The sequence below is a fragment of the Haplochromis burtoni genome, unplaced genomic scaffold (assembly GCF_018398535.1).
Source record: "Haplochromis burtoni strain Fernald_Lab_line unplaced genomic scaffold, NCSU_Asbu1 Contig_92, whole genome shotgun sequence".
NCBI lineage: Eukaryota > Metazoa > Chordata > Actinopteri > Cichliformes > Cichlidae > Haplochromis > Haplochromis burtoni.
In genome coordinates this window covers 661377-678978 of record NW_024582453.1, presented here as the reverse complement: position 1 = coordinate 678978, position 17602 = coordinate 661377, and the positions used below count along the sequence as shown (strand labels likewise).

Below are 17602 nucleotides of genomic sequence, written 5' to 3'. Positions count from 1 at the left end.
ATAGTAATAATCTAGTACTGAAGACTAACATAAAAACAGGATTCCATGAATAAGCGATTCTCTCTTATTTTATTTTATGGCCACTATTCACGCATAATTATAGTGCATCCCAAAAACAAGTAATATTTACAGTACGGGTTGTATGGGAGGTGGCAGTACTGTATATTTTATCAGCATCCAGGGAGTCCTTTCTCTGAACTGCTACAGTCTTATATTGCATGTTGTAATCGATGCATTATGGTAATCTTGGTAATACAATTTCAGAACATAATGTACAGTCAACTGCTTGTTTTCGCCCATGTTGAGCTGACAGATTTGGAGCAGAGTTAAATGAATAGCGTTAAGCAAATAAGACGGTGGGATTGGAGAACACTCCTTTGTCCTCAGTACTTCTGTCACATCGTAGAAATCGTAGATGGAAACCCAATTGAGAATGAAAGGATAAAAAACAAAAACAAAAGTCCAGATTCAACAAGAAAACAAAGGCAACAAAATGAATAAAACTGCAAATGTCTCCAATATTAAATTGACAGAAAAGTGTACAAAAACAGTAAAAATCCAGGTAATCCATAATATTAAAAAAATGCATGTAATTAGAGAAAAAAATGTTTCAATAGGGTTCATAGCTTTACTCTTGCAGGCAAACACCAAATACACTCAGTGAGGGAGTTACCGGAAAGACTGTGCTTGCACAAAGAACCTGAAATGCTAAATAAAGGGACATATTGTTTGAACTGTGTCACAAAAAACCTTGAAATTATTGCATTTTTACATTGACATATCATTCATTGGGACACTTGGTAGCATTAACTCAAGTTTCATGCAACACAGTACAACAATACTGTTAGTAAAGTTTTTTTCTTTCAAATTCTAACATGTGTAGTGTAGTTTCTTTGTGCAACCAGCATGTAGGTGTGCATATGTACTAGCTGCTAAAGCTTGTTGACTTACCTTAAATTGTTTGTTTTGTTTTGTTTTTTTTTTTTTACATTTTTTTATTTTATGTAGCCAATTGCAATGTCCGTTACAAAGTTTGTGCTAATGGGGAGTACAGGTGAATGCTTTGTCCAGTGTGTCCTCTCAAACAAGTATATCAGTGACCTACTGCTCCCCTGCCCCCTGGCCCATTTTGTTTTTCACCCCTCCCTAAGTAACTCACACGCTTTTCATAATACATAAATAACACCACACTTTAACATGCTTTGGTTCGGGCCTGTTCCTTTTAGGCATGCCATGTAATGCGGCTGTGCTGTGTTATTATACTGTGTACTATGGCCATGTGTTGCCATCTTAATGTTTAAAATGTAGCTCTCCCACCCCTATCCTAGATTAAAGCTCGGCAACACCACAACTGACCAATCAGAAGCTTGGCTAATGATGCATGACTCATGCAACGTAACACACAAGCAGGTCCATCTAAACAACTGGGAGTATGCAGTGGCAAAAAAACAAACACACGTACACCATAGCTTCCAAAGAAAATAACTGGAATCATTCAGCCCGGCATCTCTGAAGCTCAAGGGTTCCCCACTGTACATATTTAGGTATGTCAAGTTTGTGCGCATGTATAGGATATATGAAGATATGTAATCTAAGCCCTCTCTTATTCAGGGGGGGGATTGTTTTACCTGTTGTGGATCTGAGAGTTGAAGTGACAGTGGAGGATGTCATTGAAGGCAAGCAGTCGTCATCTTGGGAATAACCAGCCTGAATTGCACGGAGGTAACTGTGGCTTCGAGTGCGGAACGAACCAGGCAGGTCCAAGGCCTCCATGGCCTGGGATTCTACTTCACTAAAAACGGACTCGCAAACTGACTCAAACTGGCCATTGATCTCAGTCTCACTCACCTGAGAGACAAAAACAGGAATAGCAGTCCTTAATTTTTCCTCTTCCTTTCTCTTTCTCACTTTGATTCTTCCCCTTTGCACAGCAAATATGAAGGAGTGTTAGCATAAGGAAACGCCGCTGTCAGTTTCGACCTTAAACTGAATAAATGTCAGATCAAATGGGGGGAAAAAAATTCAGATGACAACAAAAAAACAATAAGAAAAATAGCCAGTTTGAGTTATAAAGCAATAAATTGATCACAAAAGACGTTCTATACAGTATACTGAATGCTAACAGATGGAAGATATCTCATAAGTCGTGGAAGAGCTTAGAAGTACAATAAACTGCTCTGTGTAACAAGATTCATTTGTTAATGTGAAAATCATGTACTCATCAAAGGGAAATGTTATTTTACAGCTAAGTGCTGAACGTGTCTCTGTAGTGTAGTAGTTAAAGCATTTGCCTAACCACCAATAGATCCCCAGTTCAATCCTACGAGGAGACACAAATCCCTTTGGGGCTGCGTCAGGAAGGACATCTGGCACGAAAACTCTGCCAAATCAAACATGTGGAGTTTACCTGTTCTGGAAACTCCTTGTGAATGAGGGAAGAGCTAAAAATAGCTTCTTTTTTTTAGTGATACAAATTGTGTTGGCTGCATACTTTTGTTTATATTTGAATTATTTATTTGAATTATTTATTATTTGAATTATAATTATTATATTTGAATTATGTAAATGTAAATGTTGATGTACTATTGAGATAATATTGCCTTTTCATTATTACTTTAGCCTTTACTATTTAAAAACAGGAATGATTTGCTATTAATTAGACCTTTTCCAGTAATGGAAAACTAGGTGTTAGCACGTAAGGGTGTAAACTGATTTTTCAACCTGTGTTTTAGCCAAAATCTCTCCTCATTGTTACTCCATGTACGTATTGAAGGTCCAATAGTGGATGTGTCTCAGATCTTGCAGCAGTAACCACATCTTAAGCCACCATGGAGGTCCAAACGGACTTAATTTATCCAAATGTATAGATTCATAGGAGAAGAAGGTATTTGAATTAGAATTTATTTGAATGATGATGTTGGTTCAAAACGTGTATTTATTTCATCTCCAGGCCTACACTAGTACTGTAGTACATTGCTCGAGGGTGACAAAAAAGCCCTGTCAACCAAAACAAACGAGTTGGCATGCTAAAACAACACTAGGCTCATTAACTGTGTATCAGTAGCCTGTTCCAGATATCAAGATGCAAACTTGCTGATGTGACACTGATGTCCTAATTTAATAATTATGTGTAATTTCACATTTTTTTTATGAGCAGATAACACTTCAGAAACAAACTGTAAACCATGTTGGACTGTGCCTGGAATTGATTTAGACATAAGCTTTCAGATAAATCATCTGTACCCAAACAGTAAAAGCAATAAGTTATTCCAATTTCGTTTGACTGATATAGCCAAGGCTTTGTCTACAACAGGGATGTCAAACTCGCTTTACATTGTGGGCCACACAAAGCCCACTTTGAACTTAATTGGGCCAGACCAGTGAAATGCCCCTTTCTGTCAGTGTAAAGAGATTTAACAACACATTTAATCCCTGAGGTATCTTAATATTAGATAAAGAAGTCTAATTCAACAGCATGTGTCTTTTTGTACATAATAAAGAAATTGTGCTGTAGTTAATGAAAGAAATCACAGGAAAAATTCTAGTAGTTAATTTCCCAGACTTCCCTGTAAATATAAAACAGAAGTTTCTTGTTAACTCACTATAGACCCATTAGTCTACAGTAAATAGTAGATAGCGGCGAATGTAATTTTATTTTTTTATCTACAACTTATTGACTTTAGTGTGGTATTAATGACCAAGTGGGAGGTCTTAATTGTAGTAGTAACACTTATGAAAGTACAGTGAAAAGTCCATAATTCAAGCCCTCCTTCATATTTTCCAAAGACATCTAGTAGGCCGGATTGGAGTCTTTGCCCAGCTGATTCTGGCTCCTGGGCCTTATGTTTGACACCCCTGCTCTGCAATCTAATAATCAGGGGACCTCCCTTGGGTGCTTAGTGCCTCTGTGCTGTCCTCAGCACAGTGCTACTACATACAAACTGATATAAGCTCTCAGTGATGTGTCCAGGTGTTGCCTCTGTGTAATGCATGTGTTTGAGACTCACCTGGCTGACGCAGCTAGCCTGACTGAGGGTGCTGACGGCGCGCATGTAGCTCTGGTTGCGAGAGCGGAAGGGCGGGGGATGAAAGGTGGCGGGGTCCAGCGTGACACTAGGGTGGGGCTGTATATCTCTTGTGGTTTGCAAGTGGTAGCCCTGGCTGAACAAGGACAGGGGGCAGGGACAGACACGATTTCACAGTTCAAAAGCCACAAAGGTAACATCTGGAACACACTGTAGTTTATAAATCCGCTGGTTAGCATCTGTTGGCACGGCCTTGTTTGTGATTAAATGAAAATGAACTTCTACCCTCTCACTTCTACATGATACCCCCTCACCCCTCTCATTTTTAAATATCCTCTAGTTCCATGATAAAACACTAGTTCATTCATCCCAAAATCATAGAGAGCATGCATAGCTAGGCTGTGGCTCTTATTAGGGAAACAGTGACAGCATGGAGTTACAGTAAGAGATTATTACATTCTCCACCAGAGGATAAACAAAACATAAGAGCTGTTTTGTTTGTGGACAAAAGCAAAAGTGATCAGTTCCCCACTGAGATGATGGTAACAAAATTAGCACTCAGTGGCAGTAGAGATGACGGATTCACGACAGCTCCCTAGCTTCAAGAATTTGGCTGCGTTTGAAAGTCACAGTGCCTGAAAACAAACAGTCACAGAGAACAATAAATTGGGGGGGAAAGCTGTGTTTTAGCTTAGGTAGAGCAATGACATCACGAATACGCCAATTAAAAAACACTCTGTATGTTGTTCTGGTTTAGCATGAAAAAGATACACATGGTCACCATTTACCAGCGAGAGATCATTAGGAAATCATTAAATGGAGGTGGTAAGATCCTGAGAAGCGAAATCTATCTGTTCTAAAACAGCCAACTGATGTACACTGTGCTTTAAAAAGTAACATCACACAAATCATCTGGATAATTAATCTCAATTTGTCCAGTGCAGAACCTTTTGCAACATGTTATTTGTATGTTAACCCTGATTAGAATAATTATCAACAAAATACTAATTACCACATTTATATTAATGAGTAGATCACATTAGAGTGAAAGTGAATGGTAAAACTGTCAATAATTAAGGTTTGTTGTAATTGTAAAGGCAACACAGTAGTGCAGGAGGGTCTTGGGTTTGGCTCCACAGGTCGACTGGGGCCTTTCTATGTGGAGATTGCATGCTCTCCCTTTGTCAAAGTCTGTCTAGGATCAAAACACAGACATATATACTCCACACTTGGCTGGGTTACAGAACAAACCCGTCACTTCCCCCAAGGCTTTTCATCAAGCAGTGTTAACTTTAACGTATGCCCTTCCATGTGTCACCTCTCCTGCATTTGAACCGGCTCTCTTTCTTTCTTATTTTGACAGAATTGTCAGCAATAGCGTGATGCGGCGATGCAGTGTTTGTGTATGGTATATCAGAAATTTATATCAAACTCAAAACCAGTTGGTGCCACAGCAATCACCAGAGCACGGCTGCAGCTGACCCATGAAACAGTTGTAGAAATACAGTGCTTGGCAGGCAATGCCTAAGACCAAAAAAGAGCCAACCACACCAACCATACAAGCCAACAAAGGTACTATTGTTTTCCAAAGTAACTTCACTTGAAATCACCTGACTGTTCAATTTAGTCATATCTCTCAGGGACAGCTTAACAAAAAGCAGCATTAACAAACAGCAATTTTACTTTGACAGCATGTAGGCAGAGCAGTGAGACTGTTTATTTATATAGACGACTCTGAATGTTCTTGCTTTGAGCACCAACTAAACACAGCATGCAGCAACATTTTGTTAGCAGCAAGTGTTGCATCAAAACTCCCAACTTTTCACTTGTATTGAAGTATGAAAAAAAAACAACTTGTGTCCTCAGCGTTGACTCCAATAAATTCTAGCCAAGCAACAATTAACACTGAAATCCAAGCAGCTCAACTGGTTGACCCTGAAGCAACACCAGAGATACTGCTATTGATGAGCGTTGGTTTTGTCATGTAAATATTTGAAACTTGTGAAATAAAAGGGAAATGAATCACAGTGCATCATCTTACCTTTTTTTGAGTAAGACCTTAGTGAACCCATGATAAAAACTGGAATATTTAAATGAATACACAGCATTGCCGTGGGCACACTAAGTCAATACGTTAGGCAACCAGGCCTACCTGTGGGAGTCTAAATGGGGTCTCTGCATGGCTGATTTGAGGACAAGAGCATCTGACCGAATGGTCTTTTGTGGAGAGGTCTTAGGGCTGGTGTCAGAGTCCCCACTTTCATCATCCACCTCTCCCATTGCTTTAACATAGCTACTGCTTCGCATCCGCCGACATGGGATCTCGTCATCCTTCTCACCTGGGTATCCACTCCACTCATCTTGGGGCACCTGTGGAAGATGGCACACCTACATTTAATACAATACAGATATTTATAACAATTAGGTCAAAGTAGTCCAGGATATTACTTGTTATTCCTGCAAGTCTGTGATAAAACGATGATGAGTACTATAGCAATATTTAGCCATGTACAAAATATACAGCTTTGACAGGGTTGTGTAAATGAAAGATATTCGCAAATACAGCTTGAAAATTACCCATATAAGTGTGAAAAGTGTATCAGCTATGTGTTTTTTAACCTAAATGGAAAAATCAAGTAAAGAAATTGTGTATCACAGTGATGCCAAGGATATTATCATTGAAAATATAAAGTTGTGAGACCGTAACATAAAGCAAATTTTTTAATAATTATAAAGATTTATCCAAGTGGTTTCACAGCAGTGTACAAACGTTGGTCTCCACCTGTACCTAATTTTGGGCTGATTAAGAAATATTAACTGGTTACTTTGTTACGTGGACTTGTTCAACTGCTTGTTAACATAAATATACAATCAGCCAACTCAGTGCAGTTCGGTGTATTTAGGCATGAAGAGATGGTCAAAATGTCCTATTGGAGTTCAAACTGAGCTTCAGGAAGAAAGGTGATTTAAGTGACATTGAACATGGTCATATATTGGGATTTTCCCACATAAACATATATAGAGATATGAGAAATAGTCATGATTTAACAAGAAGGGCAATTACTTTTACACACAGGACCAACTTTTTTCCCTTAATCAATTAAATCATAAAAACTGCATTTTGTATTTACTCTGGTTATCTTTGTCTAATATTAAAATGTGTTTGTTTGAAACACATAAGTGTGACAAATAAAACTAGGAAATCAGGAAGAGGGCAAACGCTTGTTCACACTGCTTTTTTTCCATTCATAAATGTTTAGGTAGCCCAAAACTACCCAGCCCATCACTAAATTACGGAGTGAAATTCATTATCAAATTTCTTAAAAGTAAAGTAAAATGGCACTTTACATCCGCACGGTCAACATTCAGTTGAATGGACAGGGTTCAGCATCCTTTTTAGCAAATCGCTCATAATGCAAATCAAAATGTGGCCATATTTAAAGGATTTTTGGGAAGCAAATGAACACATTTGGCAAGGAATCAGTATGTATTTTTATGCACGCACAGAAAAGGCAGCCAATCATACCCCTGAGGCTTGGGCTGTAACTTTTAAGTCAGCATACTGTCATCACTGTAGTATTACTAATACAAAAACATACATGCTCTTCAATTAGCTTTGACTGTCAGCCAAATAAACACAAAATAAGCTTTTGGCATACTGCAGCTCAGAATTAGTTGTAAGGCAAATGTGATTAAAAACGACAAAAATAATGAACACTCATGTACAGTCATGTGAAAAAGAAAGGCTGACAGTATTCTATGCAGTCCTGTGGAAAACAAACTACACCCCATGAACCAGTAGCTTGTGGCACCACCGTTAGCAGCAGTAATCGGTGAAGTAATTGTATTCTGTATGACTTTATCAGTCTCTCACATCGTTGTGAAGGAATTTTGGCCGACGCATCTTTACAGTTTTGCTTCAGTGCAAGCAAATGCTTATGTACAGCTCTCTTAATGTCCCGCCACCGCATTTCAATCAGACTGAGGTCTGGATTTTAACCAGAATATTGCAACACCTTGTTTCTTTTCTTTTTCCATCATTATGCTGTAGATTTGCTGGTGCACTTGGGAACATGGGGACATCCACCGCTAGGAATATTATGCCATTGTGTTAACACACACCTGAATGCTCCAGACCAGCAGAACTTCTGCTTTAACAAAGGTGGTCCCACTTGCTGATGATCAGTTAATTAAGTGCATTCAATTAGCAGCACTTGGCTGCTACTTACCGTACACCCCTGATTTCTATGGAAGCAGCAAGGCTGTACTCTTTCATGTGACTGTATGTATTAGATGCTCATAGCCATAACATTATATATATGTAGCATAAATTGGTTTCAGTGTTTCAATTATAAGTACAATAAACAGGGACTTTGCTTAACACAGCAGCATCAAGATTAGCATAGTGAGTAAGTGATTCTGTTCTAATTACTCTACACTGTGCTGTGCAGTGCTGCAGATGTCTACACATAATAATTGCGCTGATTTAGCGATTTTGATAGAACAGAAATTATAGAGTATATCAAGTTCAACTCTTCAAAAATGATTACCTGTTATTGTTGGGTTGAATACACAGTGTATGTTTGAGCTTACAGTATCAGATTGATACTATTAAAAACAATGTTCATGGGTTCTTCAATTGCACCCTGGTTTATTTCTTATGAATATGGACAGCTACAGTGGCCATGTGTCACCAGTGTTGGTCAAGTTACTTGAAAAAAGTAATCAGTAACTAATTACTGATTACTTCCCCAAAAAATCGTTACTTTACTGATTACTTATTTTCAAAAGTATTAATTACTTAGTTACTTAGTTACTTTTTAAAAACACGATTTACAACCTGAATAGGTGATAAAGCGATAGATCTTTCAGCCCAATTCTACTTTTTCTGACATAATCCATCATACAAAATGTAATCAAATGGAAAAGTCTCTTTTTAAAACTTGTTTTATTAGTTTTAATCTTTTAACTTTATGCATCAAGCAAAAATTTAATTATATGCAACATTCTCTGACTGGAAGAAATTTGTTTAACATTTAAACCTATTTTCTGCACATTCCAGCACATAAAATAAAATATTTTTTGTGTTTACACTCACTCTTTCAAATAGATGCAAGTAAAACACAGCAGAAAATAAATAAATCAAAGACTAGCGGTCCTTTTGCTCTATTTTCACCTGTAAAGCAGGAGTGGGTAGGCGGAGGTTTACCCTGGTGCAGGTGTGCCGCAGCGGTCAGTGGAAGGATATCCGGCGAGTTTCTCTGTGAGTTTCCCATTACGTCGTAGCGCACTCGGAGCTTGCTTGGAAGTTTAGGGGTTTTTTTCGCTGTAAAAAGAAGTTTTCTTCCCACGCACAAGCGGACGCTAATGTTTTTGTCACTTTTTATGGAATCAAACTCAAAGTAAGGTCAGTACTTCCACGCTTTAAACGCTGCACGCTCATACTCTCTCCCGCACTCGATATATGATCCATTGTTGATCTGCACACAGCTGTTGTCACGAACGTCGCACTCGCTTACGTCACTGTCATGAGACATTCTCGCAAAAAAATCACGGTTTTAGTAACGCAGTAACGCAGCGTTCCTACGGGAAAGTAACGGTAATCTAATTACCGTTTTTGCAATAGTAATCCCTTACTTTACTCGTTACTTGAAAAAAGTAATCGGATTACAGTAACGCGTTACCATCTCTGTGTGTCACACACTGATTCTGCTAACAGCGTATTGATCAGGCATGTAGCAAGTACAGCAGTGTTAGTGCTAGTGTTAGCAGCTAGCAGTAGTCCCAGTGGACAGGCCAGTCTTAGCTCCTGGAACAACAAGCCCAGGCGCAGGACTGTTCTTCATGCTCTGCCAGTTACTCACTTTAGCCAGTCATACAGCGTGGCTGTTTCTCTGCCACAAGTGCTGAACTGCTCTCACAGAAAAGAAAGTGGCTCACACCCCTTTTTTTCTCCTAGAGGTGGAATAATGCTTTCTCTATCACTTCCATTCTCGCTGTCTGTTCTTGCTGCCCATCTCTTCATCTCTTCCCCTCATAATCTTTTTCTTTAGCACCCAATATCCTCTCTTACTCGACAGCCCTTGTGCTCAGTGGCGACAGGTGAGGGACTCAACAGCATAAGGCACTTAAATAAAGCTTTTTTCTTCTGTATGGAAGGTGGCACATAGTAAAAAGTAGGAGGATTTACAGATGATTAAAGCAGAACCAACTGGGCTTCATCATCCTTAGTGTAAAGTATTCTGCTCAGATGTATTCCTCAACTGTTTTTGTAGTCAACATAAAACGCGTTCTGAATCTTTTAAACCATATGCTACGATTTGAAGCCAAAACACAATGAATTTCTTTTGCGCAGCATGTCTCACTGCCTCAGCACTAAACTCCACAACAGCACGTAGGAAAACGAGAAATGATTGTTCGGTTACCTAATATTGTGATATAAGATAACATTTTGTGCATTATCATCTAAAAAAATGAAGGCAGTAGGTACGTTGCAAACCTGCGTAACCTCATAAGTTAACATGGGAAAAAAAAGACCCATCAGCAAAAAGTGTAACACAGGCTAATACATTTTCCATTCCCACATGCATAGAATAAAATGCCTGGAAACTAAATTAATCAGCCTTAAAGACAGCAATAAAGTAAAAGATTCATTTTCCTCCTAATGCACAACCATTGATCGTCTGGGGCTGCTGTTAACAAGGCAGTCATCACTCATGGAAGCAGTGCGCTACCTCATTAGCATTACCTTATTTCTGTGTTCATTTGATGCCATACCTGAAAGAACTTGTTCAGCTGTGCCTCTGAGGCAGCTAGACAGATGAGCTGCTTTACACCATCATTAGTTACTACTACACTGTGGGCACTTTGTACAAAAATAACCCTGGGATAAAACATCTTCTCAATGCAGAAAGTAATTCCATAACGCCATGTACCAGATGTGAAACTGCATCTAGTGAAAAACAACACTGACCTGTTGGATGTGGTAGAACAATTTCTAGCTCGTAAATGTGCGGGTCCTGTAATTTTGTCCCTGAGTAAGCCAGTTATTTTTTGGCTTTTGAAATGGTGAGAGTGGACGCAGTCTATTTGAAGGTTTTTAAATGCAAAGGTAGCAGGATAACTATGATTTTAAAAAATATGGTGGGAAGGAGCCCTTCTTGTACTGAGACCATTTCTGATGAGGCTATGGTTAGTAGTAGATTGAAGGACCGGGTCCATCGCTCAGGTCCTGTGTCAGGTCTTTGCTGAATTTCTTCTTATTTCTTAAGGACATGCCCTTCAGATACTGTTCTGTTGCCTTCTACTTCTTGTTTCGTTACACTTTTCCAGTTTCATTAGGTTTTTAAGGGCAGATTAAACATCATCGGGAATCGGGTGTCCATTTTATGTCTCAGCGATTCATAGGTCAGTGTTAAGTGGTCAGTTACAAGGACAGGACTGAAAATGAGTGAAAAAACCACCAACGTCCAAAGAAAACTTTTCAAAGACCTTAAGAAAACCTGGAGAACTATTGCTCGAGACTGCTTTTAAAAATTACAAGAAGTGTAAAGAAACTAGAGGTGAATCAAGACTTCTGCACAGCACTGTATGCATTTTTCTTAATGGCTTAAAATGATATGTAGATTCAACCTCTAATATTCTTTGACATATGCTTCACCCTACCCTTGTTGGCTTAGATGGTCAGACTGAAGACGTGACACTTGCTAAAACAAGATTATGTCAGCTTCCCTAAGGCAGGCCTGTCCTCCTCCTCACAAGTGAACATTGACCTAAAGGACCCAGACATCAAAGAGATAAAATCAGATGGGCACCAAGAGCGTTCACCACAACGCCTTTACAGATCTCCGCTCATTGATTCCACTGAATAAGGCTCTCATTATGGACATGCTCAGTGCTGAATGTGCCCATGTGGCAGCTGCAGGGTCTCTGCCTGCTGACATATAAGCTTGTTAAATGCCAGTGAGAGAGCCCCTCTATTGACAGAGACTACCCATTACACACAAATAACTGCAGTTTGCGTATCTGTGTGTAACTGTGCATTTCACACAGCATCAAAATGAATGAAGGGGATGCATATGGTACTCGGTAGAACTATTTATGGGTTTATATGAGTGCCGCTTCAAATTTGATGTCATGAGTAAAAAAACATGGGTAATTGTTGATTATAGTGCAAGCACATATTTCAGTTTGCAACTTTCTCATAATGGCTGTCATTGAAAGTGGCTTAAAGGAGTTGTCTATTTTCAAGATTGAGTGATATACAAGCACAACTGTAATATGGAAGCATAGCTTTAATAATGGCCAATCACTTCAGCTGTTCTCTTTCACATTACAGTCAAGCATTTCATAACATGATTGATCAAAGTCCAGGCCAGCTTTTCCCAAGATGTGCATACAACAAGCATCGTAATGCTAATGACGACCCATTGGAAATCTGTTTGGCATTTCAGAAACAACTGTTACCCATGTCACTGTTTTTATCATTATTTCCAATTCTTAAGTCACCTTCATTAAAAGCTACTTAAAGCAGGACTTTGAGCTTAATATTCTAATGCTGTAGCCTGTGAGTCACTGTGGATGAGAGCATTAGCTAAGTGCTTAGTATTAAAAATTAAAAGAAACTCAAAGATCGCTGAAACACTGAATACTTGACTTTTGACCGTTTTAGAAGAAGTCACTATCTGTAGCTTAACTGCTTTACTTTAGTCTCGTGACTCGTGACAGTGTTACAGGCAAGCATGGGGCATAAAATCTGTGAATAAAGTAATGTCTCTTTCCAATCTGGTGAACCAGCTCCTACAGCAACTCAAGCCACACTATATGCTGTTTTTGCAGACACCACAGCCTTTGTGTTTCCTACACTGGAGTTCAGCTCAGTGGTTCTTCTCAGTGCTTTCCACCATGACATTGATTCAGTCAGGCGAGCTCTATATCTTAATAGACAATAGCTCCCTGAGGTGAGCACACAAAAGGGAATCCTGGTTAAATATATTGACTTCTCACACTTGTGGACACTGTAATTGCCCTCTGGAGGATGACAGAAAGAAAGGCAGACTCCAAATACCCTGCTGTCTAGATTCCTAATCGATCAATGCATTTTATCGAGAAGGGCAGTGTCGGAGATGAGTGGATATTGATCTTAGTTATTGTTTGTTGTATTATCTGATAGTTGGCGTTTCAAATATCTCCACATTTAATGGCCTTTCAGTCTATATTCAGACATTTTTTGTGGGCCTTTTCCAAAGAGTTGAGTATCAAACATTTAGAAGAACACAAAACTTGGAAGGAAACATCCTGTTATTGCTTCAAACTAAATTAGACAACTTCTGTGATTTCATTAATTCTGAAAGCAAAGGATGACTTATACGTGGACATAAACTAGCAGCTGATCAATGCCAGTCAGAATTGTTTGCATGGTATGGAATGAAATCAGTGTTTGTGTACCAGCCGTAGCATATACACCGATGCACACAAAAACATGTATTTCAGTAGCTCAGTACAATACGCCACTAATCAAATTTGTCTGTACTTTAAGGACATATATTTCCAAAAAAAGGTACTACTAACCTGCAGGTAATGACATGTCCGCGATGACTTGAGGTCCGTGTACATCATGGGTTTCTCTAAATTAAGCGATGACTTCCTGTAGGCCTCTTTGGCCTGGCTGACTGTTAGAGTCGACCAGGAGCTCCTCTTCATGAACTTGCCCTCGGGTCCCATGGCCATACTCTCACACGCTGAGCACTTGACGTCATTGTTACTCTTTGAGGTCTTGAGTGACAAGTCTCCAAAGTGGTGGCTGTGCATGGAATCTGGGTGGTAGTGGCCGACATGTTCCCCATGGTGCCGTGACATGACACTGGGTGTGCGATAGGTGCTGTCACTATCCAGGTTGTCATCTGAGCTCCACCAGCCACCAGAGCGGTGCTTACGTTCTTTGCTCTTGCTCCTCTTGCTACCGTGTTTTGTGGAGTGGTGGCCATGATGGTGATAACCCCCTCCTACAATGTCACCTTTTGTGCCATTCATCTTGGACGATCCCTCCAGGGAGTGGGACTTGGTGAAGAGCTTTTGGACTGAATGAACAAGGTGTCGAATGCGGCCGGGACTCTCACTGCGTTGCTCGGTGGTGGTGGAGGTGCGCTGGTATTGTAGAGTGTGGAAGCCGTCACGGTGCAGTGGCAGTTGTTTCTCAAACTGGTCCAGGAGATTAGCAGGAAGGCGGTTGCTCTTGGTGCCAGCATGGTGGGAAGAGGCAGCTGCTGCAGCTGCTGCAGCCGCAACAGCTGGGGATGTGGCGGAGGCTGTGATGGCAGCGCAGTCGTCCCGTGTGGCTGAGTCATAATACTGAGAGCTGTAGTGCATTCTGGGGAAGGTGCTACTGGAGATGTGGTCAGATGCAGCAGCTGGGGGCATCATGACAGGGGACATCATCATGCAGTCGGAGTGGATGGAGCTGCGTGGTGAGTAGCGGTGGTGGAAGTCCATAGGGCAGCTCTCTGTGGGGCTGAGCAGGTAGGATGGGTGGCGGGAGTCAGCGCCATGGTGAGTGTGGATGTCATGGACGTGGGGATCATAGTCCAAGCCGTGGGGTAGAGGAATCTGATGTTGGGAGCGGCTGCCCGATAAGCCCTTCATGTTCCTGGATGGAGGGAGGCGTCTGCCTTCATTGAACTTTCGAGACAGAGACCAAGATGAAGTCTTCTGGTCTGTTTCAGAGAAGGAGAAAGAGAAGAGAAAGATTCTGTCAGATTGAGAGAGCATAGTGACACCTGACAGACGAATACTCTCACGGGGTGCTTCACAACCATCCTGCAATTCTAATTTACATCTAGACCAGTCCGTACCAAAACACTTCTAATTAAGTAAATACTCCTACAAAGGCCAGACCATGTTACACAATAGGTTTTTACACTTTTACACTGATTGACACTTTCAGTAATGTGACGCTAACCTAAGTTAACCTCAGTAATGACTGCTTTTAATATAGTAGAAAAGCTAATGAAATATTTTTGTTCTACATGAAAAGTTGCACTTGTTTGTCAAATTTCATCGCATCTGAAAAGAACAGATGACAAAATACCCTGGAGGTTTTGAAGCTTAAAAATAGGAAATGTACTTGTGATGTATAATTCATCATAAATGACTGATTATCTCCTGCATATATGTTGAAATACACTCCTTTTTGCAACTGATTTTATTCTTCATCGTAAAGGTAGATGTCAGTAAAGGAGTTTCGCTTTTTAGAATATATAAAGAGAGCAAGCATTTATTTCAGAGACATTGTTATCAGTTGGACCTGAAGACTCAATAATACACGGTTTATGGATAGATAACCATAAATTACAGTAGAGATTTTCTGCACTAACCAGATGTTTCCTTCTATATAACTATACTCTACAGAATCAAGGCTCCAGTTGTTTTCTCAAAATGTTTTTTACAAAAATTGTGAAGAAATCTAAAGCAAATGTAATCCCTTACTAGATATTATTGTCAAGTTGTCAAGTTAAAAACCTAGCTTGCTTCATTTAATCCAATATAATACGTGTCTGTAAAAGAAGACTATGTTCCTAAACTCATCCCATATCCTTCCTGCAACTGCTTGGGCTGATTCGAACTCCTCTAAAATCTGTGATAAAAGCATTATTTCTCAAGCCCCGTGGTGGAGAACATTATTAGCTGTACACCTAATTATTTTGGAAGAGACGTGCACATCTTTGGGCGGTGATCACAAAGAGGGGCAAATTTTTCTTTACTTCAGAGAGATTTTTAAATGAGAAAATTTGGTAGCTTCTGTGTGTGAGGTTAAAAAGTTCAGCATAACTTCCAAAATCCCTTTGCTCTGTCAGTCCCAAGAACATGCTTCATGATGAAAGCTGTTCCAGCTCCCACGAGTTTTCCTCTATTGCGTTTATGTTGTACAATGCTGAAACAATATGTGCATATTCACCAATAGCTTATAACATTCAGTGTTTGCTATGTTCAACACATAAAAATTAGGGGAAGGATTAAAGGTAAGATAAAAGTAGTCTATTCATTTCACTCACAACGATATTATTATGGCATGATAAAGGTTTGGTGGCAATGGTGCACTGGTTAGCACTTAATTGGTGATTCTTGGTCGAAAACATGAATGATTCTCTGTCTCTCTCTGTTAGCTGCATGCTAGGCAGATGACCTGCCAAAGGTGAACCCCACCTCTTACCCAGCATCAGCTCAGATAGGCTCCAGCCTACCGGCACAAATGACACTGCGATAAGCGATTAGAAAAATAGATGAGTGAAAAATTAGGGTTAACGCACCCAATGGGGTTGTGATGGTTTATTATTATTAGTTGTCTTATGCTGCATCTCATATTGCCATGAAGTGGTATCACAATTTTGCAACTTACTGGATGAATTATTGCAAACAATGTGCAACACTACCTTAGAAATATGAGCACTGTAAGCGTGTACAGGTGCTTCACCAAATACAGGGCTGAAAGCAGTGACGCAAGGCGAAGACCTATGCCATGGTAACTTGATTTAATTATGTTAAAAGCAGGGTTGTAGTCACAAAAAATAAATTAATCAAAGAAACTGTTAGTGATTATTGCACTTCTATCATTGGTCAAATAATAATATGAACCTCAGGAATAGTTCAGAAGTCCACATACAGTGTCCAAGATCCTAATTTCTGTCTCATGGTTTTGTCCCCAGTCTCTATGACAGATTTAGAAAATAGAAAATACCTCCAAGAACTTGGTCTTGCTTGGTCTTAAGTCAATATATAAGGTTGGAGGTGGGTCACATGGTCCATACATAAACACAGAAAAAGTTAGAACTAAACTGGGTCTACACAGCATCACTGCTTTAACCGCAAAATGATCAAAATCATCCCAGCTGGACTGATACTGGTAGTACAACAGTCAAAAAAATTTAAAAGAAGTATAATAAAGGCTCAGGGGTGAGACCAGGTTATCCATTCATCAAAGGTTTTTGATGCTCAGCAGTTTAACAGTATCCTTTGATAAGACACTGAACCACCGGTTACTCTGGATGACAGGTAGGTGAATGAGAACATATTATAAAGTGCTTTGTAAAACGTAGCTCAGGTTAATAAAAGTGCAGACCTTTTACAGACAGATTGGATTTTTAGAATTTGCATTGCATGAAAAAGCAATGCAACAACTACTTTTGAATTTTGATTGTAATGATGCCAAATTCCATATTCATCAAAGAGTTTGCAGATTTTTGGTCTGGCTTTTTTAAACAGACTTTCCTCAAGCCTGAAATCCACAGCTTTAATTCTGGCTGATTGAACCTAACTTTAAGAGGTTTCTGAAGTTTTAACCCTCAAATTTTCTCTGCAGCTATACTTTCAGACTTTGTTTGTAAATCTGTACGTAATATAGTTTTACAGACTCTTTCAGTGATAAAGCTTTGAGGACACAATGTTTGTATGTTGCACTGTAGTTAATATAATATGATTAGCGGTGATGGGAATAACGGCGTTACAAGTAACAGCCAGTAGCGGTTTTAGATACGGGCGGTTGGCCGGGGCGGCATCTTGGTGGGGGGCGGCATCACGGGCAT

The 17602-nt window shown here is 39.7% G+C and overlaps 1 protein-coding gene across 5 annotated transcripts in view; it reads right to left on the bottom strand.

Moving 5' to 3' along the window:
* Window positions 1-17602, bottom strand: part of LOC106632299 (disks large-associated protein 2) — a 123737-nt gene that overhangs the window by 33741 nt on the left and 72394 nt on the right. For all 5 annotated transcript variants that reach the window (XR_006054615.1, XM_042222714.1, XM_042222715.1 and 2 more), the window contains 4 exons: window positions 13596-14737; window positions 6178-6395; window positions 4008-4161; window positions 1629-1848 (listed from right to left, as the gene is read on the bottom strand). Coding sequence is in view for 4 of the 5 variants with exons in the window: in XM_042222714.1 (XP_042078648.1) it covers window positions 1629-1848; window positions 4008-4161; window positions 6178-6395; window positions 13596-14737 (1734 nt within the window). In the remaining variant the exon portion in view is untranslated. The remainder of the gene's footprint in view (window positions 1-1628; window positions 1849-4007; window positions 4162-6177; window positions 6396-13595; window positions 14738-17602) is intronic.